The 15,387-nt window shown below is 33.8% G+C and overlaps 1 protein-coding gene across 7 annotated transcripts in view; it reads left to right on the top strand.

The window, feature by feature from the left end:
* Positions 1 to 15,387, top strand: part of EVI5 (ecotropic viral integration site 5) — a 184,071-nt gene that overhangs the window by 47,251 nt on the left and 121,433 nt on the right. For all 7 annotated transcript variants that reach the window (XM_011355654.2, XM_011355655.2, XM_011355657.2 and 4 more), the window contains exons 3-4: positions 14,215 to 14,404; positions 15,056 to 15,280. In XM_011355654.2, the coding sequence (XP_011353956.1) occupies positions 14,215 to 14,404; positions 15,056 to 15,280 (415 nt within the window). The remainder of the gene's footprint in view (positions 1 to 14,214; positions 14,405 to 15,055; positions 15,281 to 15,387) is intronic.

Genomic DNA, 15,387 nt, shown 5'->3' with positions numbered 1-15,387 from the left:
TTCATTTTAAAAATACAAGAAATTTGTATTTCTGGCTTTGGCAGAGATGAATTAAAGAAGGTATGGTTCAAGCGTAATAGCAATGTATTTTAATTAAGGAAGTGAATGTTGCTAATTAAAATTTTGAATGGGCCATTATTTGCATGGTTTAAAATTTTGGCCTTGCAATTATGTTTGTTCCCTTTTATATTTCTATTATTTGGAATCAGATTTTGCTTTTTAGCAGATTTTTTGGGGTGAGATATGAGAGTGAAGAAATGAAAATTGTTCTTTTAAATTAAAATGGATTTTTTTTTAATAAGCAGGAATGTTTGAAACTTTAATTTATATATCTTTGTATTTTACCAATATCTAAGTCTGCACTATCTCTTATGAAAGCTACTAGCCATATGTGGCAATTGAACACTTGAAATTTGTCTGATCTAAATTGTGATGTGCTCTAAGAATAAAATATACACCAGATTTTGAAGAGTTAATTTAAATATATATTATTATTAATTAAAAAAATTTGATATGAAAATGATATTTTGACTATATTTGATAAAATTATTAAAATTAATTGCACCTGTTTCTTCTTACTTTAAATGCAGCTACTAGAACATTTTAAATTATATAAGAGCTCACATATATCCGTTGGACAATGCTTATCTAGATGATTTTTCATCTTATGTTTATAATTTTACCACCACAGCATTACCTCACTTTTCCTTAGGATACACAGCCATGGACATTAAGGAAGTAAGAAACAGATATTTTCAAGTCTCTGTGTTTAAAAAGTCATGTATTTTTAATTGAGAGATCGAGAGATCTAAAGGAGAGACCTTTAGGTCTCCACTTGAACTCCGTTTTCTTTTTTCATTGAGAATTGTTTTAAATTTTTGGTCAATTGTCTGATTTCCTGAGGATTTTGATGGTACAATTAATTAAAATAATTGATTGTACTATTTTTGTTACAACTAGCTTAGCTTTAGGTCGTCTCTTTAAATTAAGAAGTTCAAGAAGTTAAGTTGGCTATACTTGTCGGTCTGGTATGTCTGTATAAAGTAATCTTTAAACCATCAATTTCTGATCAGAATATTTGGAAGGGGGCTGTAAGACTCATGTATTCACCTTCTCTAATATCTCATCATAAATAAAAGCAAAAGAAAACCCTGGTGCTTTCAGGACTGGTGAGATCCCTGTCTGTTCAGGCACCTCTTTTCTGAATTGTCTCTAAATTGTTTCCAGTGTTAATTCTATGTGCTTTCTGTTAATTCTCCTTTCCTTGCTTCTGTTGCTCTGAGACAGGGATTTTTGCTTGATGATGTTGACGTGAAAGGGTGTGACTCCTCTCTGAGTCAGACATGTGTTTTGTTGCTACTGATTTGCCTTTCTTTTAACTAGCAAGTTGCAGTCTTTCTCCTAGCACATTCGTATTCCTTTCTTCGGTATGACATTACAAAAGATGTTTGAACCCCATGTTTGAAAAATTGCTCCGTCTGCAATAAGTGCAAGTATATTTAGCTTTCCAAGTGTTTTCTTCATGTAGAAATTTTCTTCCTTATCTTTCTTAGATCCTTCCTTATCTTTTTATAAATTATCTTAGCAATTTACACATTACCAGATAGCATGTTGATCTCTTATTGTTTATCCTGCTCTCTTAGTTCTGGTATCCTTAGGAAAGCATTATGCTGAGTGCAGTAGGATATTCGAAAAATTTATCAACTGTTCACAGATAATAGCCAAATTTTTGTTTGTAGACCACCTCTTTTCTGAGCTTCAGACTTGTCTTTTCAACTGCTGTGCTGCTTATTTAATGGATGATCCCCCAAGCACTTCAAACTCCCAAGAGAGAACTCACTTTTTTTCTCTTCTCCTTTGTATTTTTCAGTCATAATATTGTTGAAAGAGAGGCTTTTTCTTTAATGTTTATCAAATATGTGTTGCCCCAAGCTATTCTTTTTTCTTCAGATATCCATCATGAAATGCACACTCTGCCATTTTCCTTGGATAGGCATCCCCTTGGTGAGGAGAAAGTTTAGTTCTCAGTAGCAAAGATATGGTGAAAGTAACCCAAACTATTGTCCATGTTGACATATTCCCTTGTTATCAGTTGAATCCCTGGTTCTATCTATTAGGAAACTGGAAATGCTTTCTCTCTGCCAAGTCCTCTAGGCTTCTGGAAGCAACCAATCCTAGACTTTCTCCGTCCTTGATATGGTTTGAAGTCCAATTGATACTTGGCTTTAGCTCTCCTGCCTCAGGTAATGTGGATCTGTAGCCATTTTGAATGCTCCCCGTAGGGCTGGAGCTACTCTAACAGAAATTTAGAGTTGCTTAGTTAGGAAACTGAGGATTATGTATCCCCAGTTAATAGAGATCCAACCTCTGATGTCTTAGTCTGGCAGTATTCTGAGAGTCCGAATAGATTTAGATTTATGAATTATTGTACAGTAGTGGCAGATAAGAAATGGCCAAGAGGCCACAGAAACCTATAGAAAATGCCTTTGATTATAACATACAGTATTCCTGCTGGGCCATTATTTTTTCCTTTAATCTGATAAGTCGCTTCTTATATTAGTCATGGGGCAGGAAGGTATTTTTTGCAATAAATTTATGTAAGTTGGTGACCCACGTGCTCTGGGAAGAAGTAAATAAGTCTTGAATAGACTTCTCAATAGCCTGCGGGCCTCTGAGTAATGCTTTATTACTATTTTCCCAGTTGCTAGGCTCAAGTCTTTGGAAATTGTTGACATTTTCAGGCAGTGTGCACCCTCCACTACCATGTCAGAATATTTTTATTATATCAAAACTAGGCGGCAATCTGTTTAGAGGTTTTCCTGAATTATTTAATCACAGCTTTTAGCAATAAGGAATCAAAATACGTGATGCTAACTACACATTCTATAAACTCTACATATTTTTAATGAATATGTCAATTCTTTTCCTGCATACTATGGCTAAGTAGCTCAGTGGGGGAGATTTGTTGTACCATTTCAAGTATTACATCTTCTGGAAAATGTTCTAACTTGTTCAGACAGACTTTATTATGCCTATAGCAATGAAAAACATTCCAAAGTTTTTATTTTATTTTTAAAAATTTATTATTTTTTTTTTATGGTGACATTGGTTAACCAAATCCACTGTTTCAGCTGTACACCCCAACAGAAAGGCATATATGTATTTACACTGTGTATTTACCTCTCATAGTTAGATTACTTTCTGTCACCACATATTTGACCCCCTTCACCCCATTTACACCCCCTTCTCCCCACCTCCCCAAAGTTTTTCTTTAGAAAACTCTAAAATTTGCTAGAATGACCAACAGATTTGAAAAGGACAGAATTAAGTAATGTTCATACCTTCCTTTCTTTACATCATAGATACTCTTAATATATAAAAAACAGTTCTTTACAAAGTAATATTATTCATAGTTTTAAAAAAAGTTCTGAAGGGCTTCTAGTAATAAAAAGCAGTAGTTTCTTACCTAATTCTCACTGCCCCTAATGTTATTAGCCAAAAACAGTATTCATTACAAATTTTTATAAAGTTGATGTATAATTATTAATCAGAGAAATGCATAGTTCTTAAGTGTACAGTTCTAATTTTAACAAATATATACACTATGTAGAACCCATATGCCCTTTAACATGCGTACGATTTCTGTCTTATTTTCTTTAAGTGTTAAGAATTTATATTCATTGAGAATTTATTTTTATTTATCTTATTCTGTTTTCAGAGTATTTTTTTAAATTAAAAATTATTGGGGTGACATCGGTCAACAAAATCCAATAAGTTTCAAGTGTACAATTCAACAGTATGTCATATATATATTGTACTGTGTTCACCATCCAGAGTTAGATTTCCTTCCATCACCAAATGTTAGACCCCTCTTATTCTTTTCTACCTTCTCCCTCTCCCCTTCCCTCTGGTAACCATGAATCCACTGTCCATGGCCATGAGTCTGTTTGTCATGTTTGTTTGTTGCTTTTAGATTTATATCCCACATATGAGTGATATGTGGTTTTCACCTTTTCTGTCTGACTTATTTTGCTTAACATGATTATCTCAAGATTCACCCATGTTGTTGCAAATGGCAAAATTTCATCTTATAGCTGAGTAATATTCCATTAATATATGTACCACATCTTCTTTGTCCAATCATCTATCGCAGGTCCCTTCAGTTGCTTCCATGTCCTGGCCACCGTGAATAATGCTGCTATGAATATTGGGGTGCATATATCTTGTAGATAAATGTGTTCAGGTTTTTTTGGTAAATACTCAGAAGAAGGATTGCTGGATCAGAGGGTAATTCAATCCTTAGTTTTGTTTTTGTTTTTGTTTTTATTATGGTGACATCAATTAACAAAATCCAATATGTTTCAACTGTATAATTCAACAGTAAGTCATATATATATATTACATTGTGTGTTCACTGCCCAGAGTTAGATTTCCTTCCATCAGCACTTATTTGTCCCCTTTTATCCCATCCACCACCCTTTTCCTCCTGTACCCTCTGGTAACCACTAGTCTACTGTCCATGTCCATGAGTCTCTGTCACGTTTGTTTGTTGCTTTTAGATTTATATTCCACATATAAGTGATATCATATGATTTTCAACTTTTTCTGCCTGGCTTATTTCACTTAGCATGATTATCTCAAAATCCATCCATGTTGTCACAAATGGCAGTATTTCATCTCTTCTTATGGCTGAGTAATATTCCATTATATATATGTACTACATCACCTTTACCCAGTCTTCTATCGTAGGACACTTCAGTTGCTTCCATGTCCTGGCCATCGTGAATAATGCTGCTATGAATATCAATGTGCATATTATTTTTGCAGATAAATGTTTTCAAGTTTTTGTGGTAAATACCCAGTAGAGGGATTGCTGGATCATATGGTAGATCATTTGTTAGGTTTTTGAGAAACCTCCATTCTGTTTTCCATAAAGGCTGTACCAATTTGTAGTCCCACCAGTAGTGTATGAGGGTTCCTTTTTTTCCACATCATCTCAAACATTTGTTATTACTTGTTCTGTTGATGGTAGCCATTCTAACAGGTGTGTATTTCATTGTGGTTTTGATTCGCGTTTCCCTAATACATATGAAGTTGAACATCTTTTCATATGTCTTCTTGGGAGAAATGTCTGCTCAGGTCCTCTGCCCATTTTTTAATTGGATTGTTTTTTGTTGTTGTTATTGAGTTGTTTGAGTTCTTTGTATATTTTGGAGATTAGGCCCTTATCAGAGGTGTTGTTTGCAAACATATTCTCCCATTTGGATGGATGCCTCTTTCCTTGTTGATGGTTTCTTTTGCCATGCAGATGCTTTTTAGTTTGATATAGTCTCTTTCATTTATTATTGCTTTTACTTCCCTTGCCTTTGAAGTCAAATTCATAAAACCCTCTCTAAGTCCAAGGTCCATGAGTTTAGCACCTGTGTTTTCTTTTATGCAGTTTATTATTTCAGGTCTTCTATTCAGGTCCTTGATTTGCTTTGAGTTAATTTTGGCATATGATGATTGACAACAGTCTAATTTCATTCTTTTGCATGTGGCTTTCCAGTTTTCCCAGCACCATTATTAAATAGGCTTTCTCCATTTATGATTTTGGCTCCTTTGTCGAAAATTATTTGCCTGTATAAACGAGAGTTTACTTCTGGACTCTCAGTTCTGTTCCACTGGTCTGTGTGTCTGTCTCAGTTCTGTTCCACTGGTCTGTGTGTCATGCCAGTACCATGCCATTTTGATTATTGTTGCTTTGTAGTATAGTTTGAAGTAGGGCTGAGTGATACCTCCAGCCTCATTCTTAATTCTCAAGATTGCTTTGGCTATTCAGGGTCCTTTGTGCTTCCATACAAATCTGATGTATTTTTTTTATTTCTTCAAAAAATGCTGATGGGATTTTGATGGGGTTTGCATTAAATTTGTATAATGCTTTAGATAATAAAGTCATTTTATCTATTGTTTATTCTTCCAGTCCACATGGAATATCTTTCCATTTCTTTGTTTCTTCTTCACTTTCTTTTAATAATGTCTTATAATTTTCATTGTTTAGGTCCTTCACATGTTTTGTTAGGTTTATTCCTAGGCATTTTATCTTTTTTGTTGCAATTGCAAAAGGGATTTTTTTTGTTCTTTTTCTGAAAATTCACTATTAGAGTATAGGAACACAATGAATTTTTGAATATGACTTTGTATCCTGAAACTTTACTGTATTTGTTTATTATTTTCAGTAGTTTTTAGTGGAGTTATTAGGGTTTTCTATATAGAGAATCAAGTCTTCTGCAAATAGTGACAGTTTGACTTCTTCCTTTCCTATTTGGATGCCTTTTATATTTTTCTCTTGCCTGATTGCACGTGCTAGGGCCTTCAGTGTTATAATGAATAACAGTGGCAATAGTGGATAGCCTTGCCTTGTTCCTGATCTTAGAGGGAAGGTTTTTAGTTTTTCACCATTAAGTATAATGTTGACTGAGAGTTTGTCATATATGGCCTTATTATGTTAAGGTACTTTACTTCTATACCTATTTTATTAAGTGTTTTAATCATAAGTGGATGCTCTATCTTGTCGAAGGCTTTTTCTGCATCTATTGATATGATCATATGATTCTTATTCTTCATTTTGTTTATGTAGTGTATCACATTAATCAGTTTGCATATGTTAAACTGTCCCTGTGCCCCTGGGATAAAGCCTTCTTGATCATGGTGTATAATCTTTTCAATATGTTTCTGTATTCGATTTGCTAGTATCTTATTTAGGAATTTTGCATCTGTGTTCACGAGAGATATTGGTCTGTAGTTTTCTTTTTTGTGTGTTAACTTCACCAGATTTTGGAATCAGCATACTGTTATTGCCTCCTGTTTGATTTTTTTGGAAGAGTTTGAAAGGAATAGGTATTAGATCTTTTTTGAATGTTTGGTAGAATTCACTGATGAAGCCATTTGGTCTTGGAGTTTTACTTTTTGGGAGATTTTGATGGTTGTTTTAATTTCCATAGTGCTGATTGGTTTATTTAGATTTTCCAGTTCTTCATGGTTCATTCTTGGAAGTTTGTATATTTCTAAGAACTTGTCCATTTCTTTTAGGTTATTAAATTTGGTGTCATATAATTTTCATAGTTTTCTTGTATGATCCTTTGTATTTTGGTGATATGTTGCAATTTCTCTTTCATTCCAGATACGTTTATTTGTGTCCTTTCTCTTTTTTCTTTAGTGAGTCTGCTAGCAAGGCATTTGTCAATTTTATTAATCTTCTCAAAGAATCAGCTTTTTGTTACATTTATTTTTTCTCTTGCCCCTTTTTTCTCAATTTCATTTAATTCTCTATTTTGATTGTTTCCATCCTTCTGCTGACTTTGGGCTTCATTTGTTCTTTTTCTAGTTTTTAAAGATGTAGTATTAGGTTATTTGGACTCGTTCTTGTTTTTCGAGATAGGCTGGTAATGACATGAACTTTCCTCTTATTACCACTTTTGCTGTGTACTAAAAGTTTTGGTTTTTTTAAAATTATTTTTTATTTATTATGGTGACATTGATTAACAAGATGCAAAAGTTTCGATATGGTATATTTTGATTCTTATATGTTTCTGTGTATCTCTTGATGTCTCTTTATTTCTTCTGTGACCCAGTCATTCTTCAGTAGCATGTGGTTTAATCCACATATTTGTGGTTCTTTCCGCTTGCTTGTTGTCTCAGTTTGTCCCTATGTGTGCTGAATGTTCATTTCTAACTTGCAGTAGAAATTATCTTCTTAATGTTTAAGCTTATAATACCCTGTTCTTAATAAGGGTTGTTCTGTCTGCCTGTTAGTCATCTTACTTGTAGTTATATATTTTTTTAATGACCCCCTTCAGTATTTCCTGTAATGCAGGAATGACCCCCTTCAGGCGGAATGACCCCCTTCAGTATTTCCTGTAATGCAGGCCTTGTAGTGGAGAATTCCCTCAACTTTTGTACATTTGTTAAGGACTTGATTTCTCCTTCATATCTAAATGAGAGCTTTGTTGGATATATAATTCTTGGCTGGTAATTCCTTTCACTTACTCGTTTGAATATTTGATTCAACTCCTTTCTTGCTTGTAACATTTGTGCTGAGAGGTCCAAAGATAGTCTAATGGGTTTTCCTTTATGGGTGACTTTCATCTTTTCCCTGGATGCCTTGAGAATTCTTTCTTTGTCATTAATTTTTGACAATTTTTATATAATGTGTCTTGGAGAAGGCCTTTTTGGGTTGAGATAATTGGATGTCGTCTTTATTTCTTGGATTCAAAGCTCCAGCTCATTCCTTAGATTTGAGAAATTCTCATCAACTATTTGTTTGAATATGCTCTCTGTTCATTTCTTCTCTTCTCCCTCTGGTATACCCATTATTCTTATGTTGCTTTTCCTTATGGTGTCATATAGTTCTTGTATATTTCATTTTTTTCCATTCTGAGGTTTCTCTCTTCTTCCTTCTGTGTCATTTCTAGAATTCCGTCTTCAATATCACTGAGTCTTCATCTGGTCAGCTCTATTTCCTAAGCTTGCTATTTCATTCTTTTTTTTTTTTCCTCCTTCTTTAATTCCTTCCCCTCTACTTCCATCCCTGACCTGTGGATGTTGCCATCTCCCTTTTTTAAGAACTGGATCTCTGAAGGCAGGGTGTCTCCCCTCATGCGCTCGTGGCATGCCCCCAGGGCTTGGCACCCCCAGCACACTCGAGAGGCCTGGCGCACCTGGGGCTCAGCGCACCTGGAGCCTGGTCCGTGGCTCCACTTGGGATGCGAACCCAGGACCTTCTGTGTGTAAAGCAGATGTGCTAACCATTACACTGTGGAGCCACTCTGCTATTTCATTCTTCATCTCTTTCATTGTGTTTTTCATCTTCAGAAGCTTTATTCAGTTCTTCTTTAGTGTTTTAATCCCTTAAAAAACTTATTTTGTTGGTCTATTTTGATTCTTCATTCTTGGAATTGTTGATCAGTTTTTTCTTGTATCTTATTGAGTTTTTTCCCAGAAGTGCAATCCTGAATTCTGTCACTTAAAGCACATGTTTCTATGTCTCTAAGCTTATTTTCTGGAGATTTTTCTCTTTCTTTCTGAGCTGCCTTATCACTTTGGTTGTTCATGGTATTTGATGAACTATTTCTCTACTTGGGCATTAATAGGAGTATGCTCTGCTTTTTTTCAAAAAGAAAATTCATTATAAAGAATCTCTGTTTAGCTCTTGATAGAAGTTTTTCTTTTGATTTCCAGTAGGTGGCTTACAAACCTCTTGGATCTTTGCTTTGAGGCTAAAAATGCTTTTTGTTTCTTTGACATACTGTATATTTGATCTTTGATCAGGTTCTCTCAGTCCAAGTGCCTGTCTGTGGTATACTGGCTGTGGTTTCAGTATTGGTTGCTCAAATTCCTCTGGTGCTCTGTGGTGCTAGGTCTGGGATGATACGGGATGAGGGGAGGGCGCGCTCTGGATTGGTGACAGGGGTTGCTGCCAAGGGTTGCTGCCAAACTCTGTGTCTCAGCCTCCCACTTGGCAACAGTGGCTGCTAAGACACAGCTGTTGCCCCTCTGCCCTTAATTCCTCCACCACATTATGCCCTGACCCCTGAGCTCCACTGCATGGAACATGCTGATCCCTCAGACAGGGCCATTCCAGGAACCGACCACAAGTTTTTCTCTCTCCTTCCTTTTGCAGGGAGCTCCAGATGCATATGGCAGCTCCTTTGTTTCTCCCAGTCTACCCTCCACAATTGCATGGTTCCGACCTTTGAAGCTCTGATGTGCAGATCTCTCAGATATGCTTGTGTACAGATTGGGTGTTAGTTGTTGAGTTTTAGATGTTCAGCTCATTATTTCAAGAGGAGAGATCCAGGGAGATCCCTCACTCCACTATGCTTCTGACGTAACTCTATCATCTTAGAAAACTCCCATCATTCCCGAAAATTTACTTGGCCCTTTGTAGCAACCCCACCCCACCACCTGAAACCTCTTTTCTGATTTTTATTGCCATAGACATATTTTGCCTGCTCTTTTTTATGTAACAGTTTTATGGTGTGTAATTCACATACCATAAAATTTACCCATTTAAAATACACAATTCAGTGGTTTTTCATATATTCACAGAGTTGTGCAACAATCAGCACAACCAATTTTAGAATATTTTCATCACCCCTAAAAAAACTGCATGTCTGTTAGCATTCACTGCCCATCCATCCTTAATCCCTTCTCTCCCACTTCAGTCCTCAGCAACACCTAATCTGTTTTTTGTATTCTAAATCATGTAAATAGAATCATATATTTCCTTTTGTAACTGGCATCTTTTACTTAGCATTATGTTTTTAAAGTTCATCCATGTTGTAGCATATATAAGTATTTAATTTCTTTTCATGGCCGAATAATATTCTACTCTGTGGATATACCAGAAGTTTTTTTAATCCATTCAGTAGTTGATGGACATTTAGGTATTTTCCAATCTTTGGCTATTATGAATAATGCTGCAGTGAAAATTTGTTGTATAAGTTTTATATGGACATAGATTTTCATTTCTCTTGGATATATACTTAAGAATGGAATTGCTGGTTCATGTGGTAATTCTATGTTTAACCACTTGAGGAATTGCCAAGCTGTTTTCTGAAGTAGGTTTGCCATTTTACATTCTCATCTGTAGTTTCTGTGGGTTTGTGTCTCTATCTTCACCTGAACTTATTATGGTTGTGAAATGGTACCTCATTATGGTTTCGATTTGCATTTCACCAGTGACTGGTAATGTTTAGCATCTTTTTATATGCTTATTGCCATTTGTTTATCTTCTTTGGAGAAATGTCTATTCTGATTTGCCCATTTTTTAATTGGGTTGTCTTTTTATTATTGAGTTATAAGAGTTCTTCATACATTCTAGATACAAGTTTCATGGGTTGCAAATATTATTTCCCATTTTGTGGGTTTTCTTTTCATTTTCTTGATGACATCCAGTGAGATACAAAACATTTTTAATTCTGATGAAGTCCAATTTATATATCTTTTTATTTTGTAACATGTGCTTTTGGTGTCTTATTTAAGAAGGCTTTACTTAAGCCAAAGTCATGAGAATTTACTCCTATATTTTCTTTTGTAATATGCTTGTTCTTGAACTTTATATAAGTGGAATCATATAGTATGCACTCTTTGGCATCTGGCTTCTTTCACTCAACCTAATGTTTATAAGATTCAACCATGTAAATATATGTATCAGCAGTTTGTTTCTTTTTATTGCTAAATAGTAGTATTGCAAAGAATGACTACATCACAATTTGATCATTTTATTTTCTGGATATTTGATTTGTTTCTGGGTTTGGGCTCTTATAAATAAAACTTCATTTATTTTCTGGATATTTGATTTGTTTCTGGGTTTGGGCTCTTATAAATAAAACTTCATTTATTTTCTGGATATTTGAATTGCTTCTGGGTTTTGGCTATTATGAATAAAACTTCCATGACTTTGAACTGCAAGTCTTTTTGTGGACATATATTTTCATTTCTCTTGCTGGGTCATATGACATTGTATCTAGCTTTACAAAGAATTGCCAAACAGTTCTTCAAAGTGGTTGAACTATGATATACTCCTGACATCAATATATGAATTATAATTGCTTCCATCCTGAGCAACTCTTGATATGGTCTGTCTTTAGCATTGTGTCCAGTGTGTCCATAGTGTGGTTTAACTTGCATTTCCTGATAACTAAAGATGTTGAACACTCAATTGCTTATTGGACACTTGATTATCTTGTTTTAGAAATTGTCAGTTTAAATATCCTACTCATTTAAAAAACTGTGTTGTTTGCCTTCTTAATTATTGATTTTAAGAGTTCTTCATAAATTCTGGATACTAATCTTTTGTCAGATATATATTTTGAGAATTTTTTTTGTCCATGGCTTACCTTTTTATTTTCTTAATGCTATCTTTCGAAGAACAGAGCATTTTAAGTTGAAGTCCAATTTATTTTTTAATCAATTTTTTCTTTTGTGGTATTTCCTTTTGTCTCATTAACAAATTTTGCCTACTCCAAGGTTGTGAAGACTTTTTCCTGTCTTCAAGGACTTTTATAATTTTAGCTGTTATATTCAGCCCTGTTGTCCATTTTGAGTCATTTTTGTATATTGTGTGAATTAAGGCAGGAACAATATCTTTTGTTTTTGGTGGTGGTTTTTGTTTTTTTGCTACAGGGACAATATATTTAAATAATGTGATGTCTTTACTGGGACTATTTCATTCGTTAATATTTCTCACAGTTTTTTTATATTTCTATATGTTATTTCAATTTCCTCTAAAGGTGAACTGCTTAACCCTTTTCTCTAACCCACTCATGAAGTCACTGCTTACCCTGAAAGGTGCAATTTGGCAATCTGACCTTTATGACTCTCTAAAAGCCTTTTGTTTAGGCAATTTTTCATCTATACTTCCATTGTATCTCAAACTTACGTTTAGCATAGGCAGTATCTTTATATTCTTTTTAGCTGCATGTCTCCTTATTCTGGTAGTGATGCAGTTTAATTATTTGGCATATAACAAGCATTCAGTGAGTAAGTAAAAGGAAGAACTTACGTTCAGGTTAATTTAGTAAAGTTTGTTTATTCCATTTAGAATTAGTGTTTAGAATTATATGTAAAATTACATATGCACACTAATTTTCTATAAAATATTATGGATTTATTGAAATATCTTTAGAAAAATGTACTTAAAAGTAAAACATCATCATTAATTATGCTTTGCTAATAAAGAATATTTATGGCAATACTTGACCCTTAATTTAGCTGCTTTATAAATTTTTCTGTAATATTTGGGACATTTTATTTAAATTATCGTTGCCATAAAAATGCATTAAATTATCCCATAAATAAGAGTAGTAGTTTTTCAGTTCATATTACTTTATTGACTATGACATATCTGGGATTTGAAGGTTTTTTAATATATGGGTTTTTATTTTATTTCAATTCGGTCAGTATTTAATGCACTTAGCAGTGAGCTAATGCTTTTAGGAATATAAGGATGAGCAAAATATAATTCTGGCTCAAAAAGGGTTATTTCTTTCCGTAATCTGCTAAATAGGGTTTGATCCATATTTCTTTTCTTTATTAGTTTTTAATATGTCATAAATTAGTATTGGGAGCATTTTTTTTACCCCAAGCACATCACTTTCTGAAAGAGTTATTGGAAGTAAATGGTGGCCATGTTAAATACACAAATAGATATTTTAGGACCCTTATTTGAAAGACATATAATTTACATCTTTATAATGATAGAGTCACATTTTTCAAGTCTTTCTTTATAGCCTGTGTGTATGTGAAAGAAATAATGAATTTGATGTAGTGATGAGTTGTAGAATGGATCTCTAAAATGATCTTAACCCATCTTTCTATGGATAAGGAAGAGGCCTGAAACCGGATTTCAAACGCAAAGGCCAGTAGGACCTTATGATTGGAGAGGTCTCAGTTTAACAGTACAAGCCCAGATAAATAACAGCTGTTAGCTGGCATGAGTTTTTAAGATACAGTAGATATATAGAGATTGAATGGATAAAGCTCCTGTTCTGCTACACCCTGTTGTTCCTATGGCCAGAATGTGGGCCTGGTTTTGCCCTATCTTTTTGTTTTTCAAGAGAATCCAGAATTGTAAATAAATATAAATGTAGGTGTATATAAATGAATAAGTGAAACCTTCCAATGTTAATATTAGTAATTATTCAGCTTTTATATAAACACTGGATGGGCCAAACAAAACATTTTTTTGTTTTGGGTAGATTAGTTGTGTATGGGTAAAACAAAATGAAAAAAAGAGAAGGAATTTGGTTAATTTGTGTGGCTCTGCCTTACCTTTTTAGCTCCGAACAGGTTGTAAACATGATAGGATTAGTTCTTTCATAGAATTTGTTGTAATTCTTCATAGTACAGTTTTGGTTTTCCTGAAACCCTCCTAACTGCTATTTTTACCAGCTTTCTCTTAATTTGAATTTTTGGTAGAGATAAAGGGAAATTATGATGGAACTAATAGCACTAAAATATTTAACGTAATTTACTATTTCAAATTTTGAAATCACTATGCTTAGATGAAGAACATACAGCAGTAATTTTAGATGCCAACCAAATATTACTGAAATTATGCATATTTTAAAACTCTGGCTGAATTACTGTCATGAAGCTGTAAGTATCATCATTATTTCATCTAGTATCACTGTGAGATTAGATGTTGAGCAATTTTTAATTATGTTTTAGATTGTTAGAGACGGATAGTAAGTCTTTAAGATCTGTAAATGGGTCAAGAAGAAACAGTGGCTCCTCCCTTGTATCAAGTTCATCAGCCTCTAGCAACCTCAGCCACCTTGAAGAAGATTCTTGGATACTTTGGGGGAGAATCGTTAATGAATGGGAAGATGTGCGCAAAAAAAAGGAAAAGCAAGTTAAGGTATTCATATTTTTTGTTGAAGTTTTTCCTCTTATCCCAAAGGGCATCAGGCATGAATTAATAGAGAATTAAAAAAAAAAACTAATTCTAGTACTTTTCAAGTACTGTAATAAAGAGGTTTCCTTTATATGTTTTATTTATGCTCATAGTTTTGATTTGTAGTATCAGTTATTATAGAGGTTTCCTAATTATAGAACTATGTAACTGAAAATTATTTTAGAAATTAAATTCTGTCATTTTATAGATTCAGAAAAAAAATTGTGACATCCTATATCCTTGAATTGTCAGTATTTTACTTTTTTTTTTTTTTTGCCTGTAACACTTTGTAAGATGATGGCTACTGTGCTGCCATTAACAGCTTTGCAGTGTATGAAGTCTTTAGTACCTTTAAAGACCACATCTCTGAGTGAGATGACAAGAATTTATCTTTAACATTGTAGCCCCCACTTCCCTAGAACAGGATATACCCAAGGGCCAAATCTTTGCTTTAGTTAAAAGGTTCCCTAGTCTTATTATAAAAGTACCTTTGTGAATTATAAATTTGGTAAAGTCTTGCATTCCACTCCAACCCCCAATAAGTCTTCTTTGGCTTTCAAGGTAGGAGACTTAAATAATTCATTTAAAAATATTTACTTTTATTTTTATTTTTAGGAACTTGTTCGTAAAGGGATACCCCATCATTTTAGAGCAATAGTTTGGCAACTTTTATGCAGTGCACAAAGTATGCCAATTAAAGATCAGTATTCAGAACTCCTGAAAATGACTTCGCCTTGTGAAAAATTGATCCGAAGGGACATTGCTAGAACTTATCCAGAACACAATTTTTTTAAGGAAAAAGATAGCCTTGGACAGGAGGTTTTATTTAATGTAATGAAGGTAAGTTCTATTTATTCACTTTTTGAAATGAAATGAATGCTTAGAAGGTCAAATTATACATTTTCCACAATGAAACATGAACTTTCACCCCAATAATCAGTTGCTTT

The sequence above is a fragment of the Pteropus vampyrus genome, unplaced genomic scaffold, assembly GCF_000151845.1.
Source record: "Pteropus vampyrus isolate Shadow unplaced genomic scaffold, Pvam_2.0 Scaffold22, whole genome shotgun sequence".
Taxonomy (NCBI): Eukaryota; Metazoa; Chordata; class Mammalia; order Chiroptera; family Pteropodidae; genus Pteropus; species Pteropus vampyrus.
The sequence above is the reverse complement of the archived record's forward strand: the minus strand, read 5'-3'. Positions and strand labels throughout refer to the sequence as shown.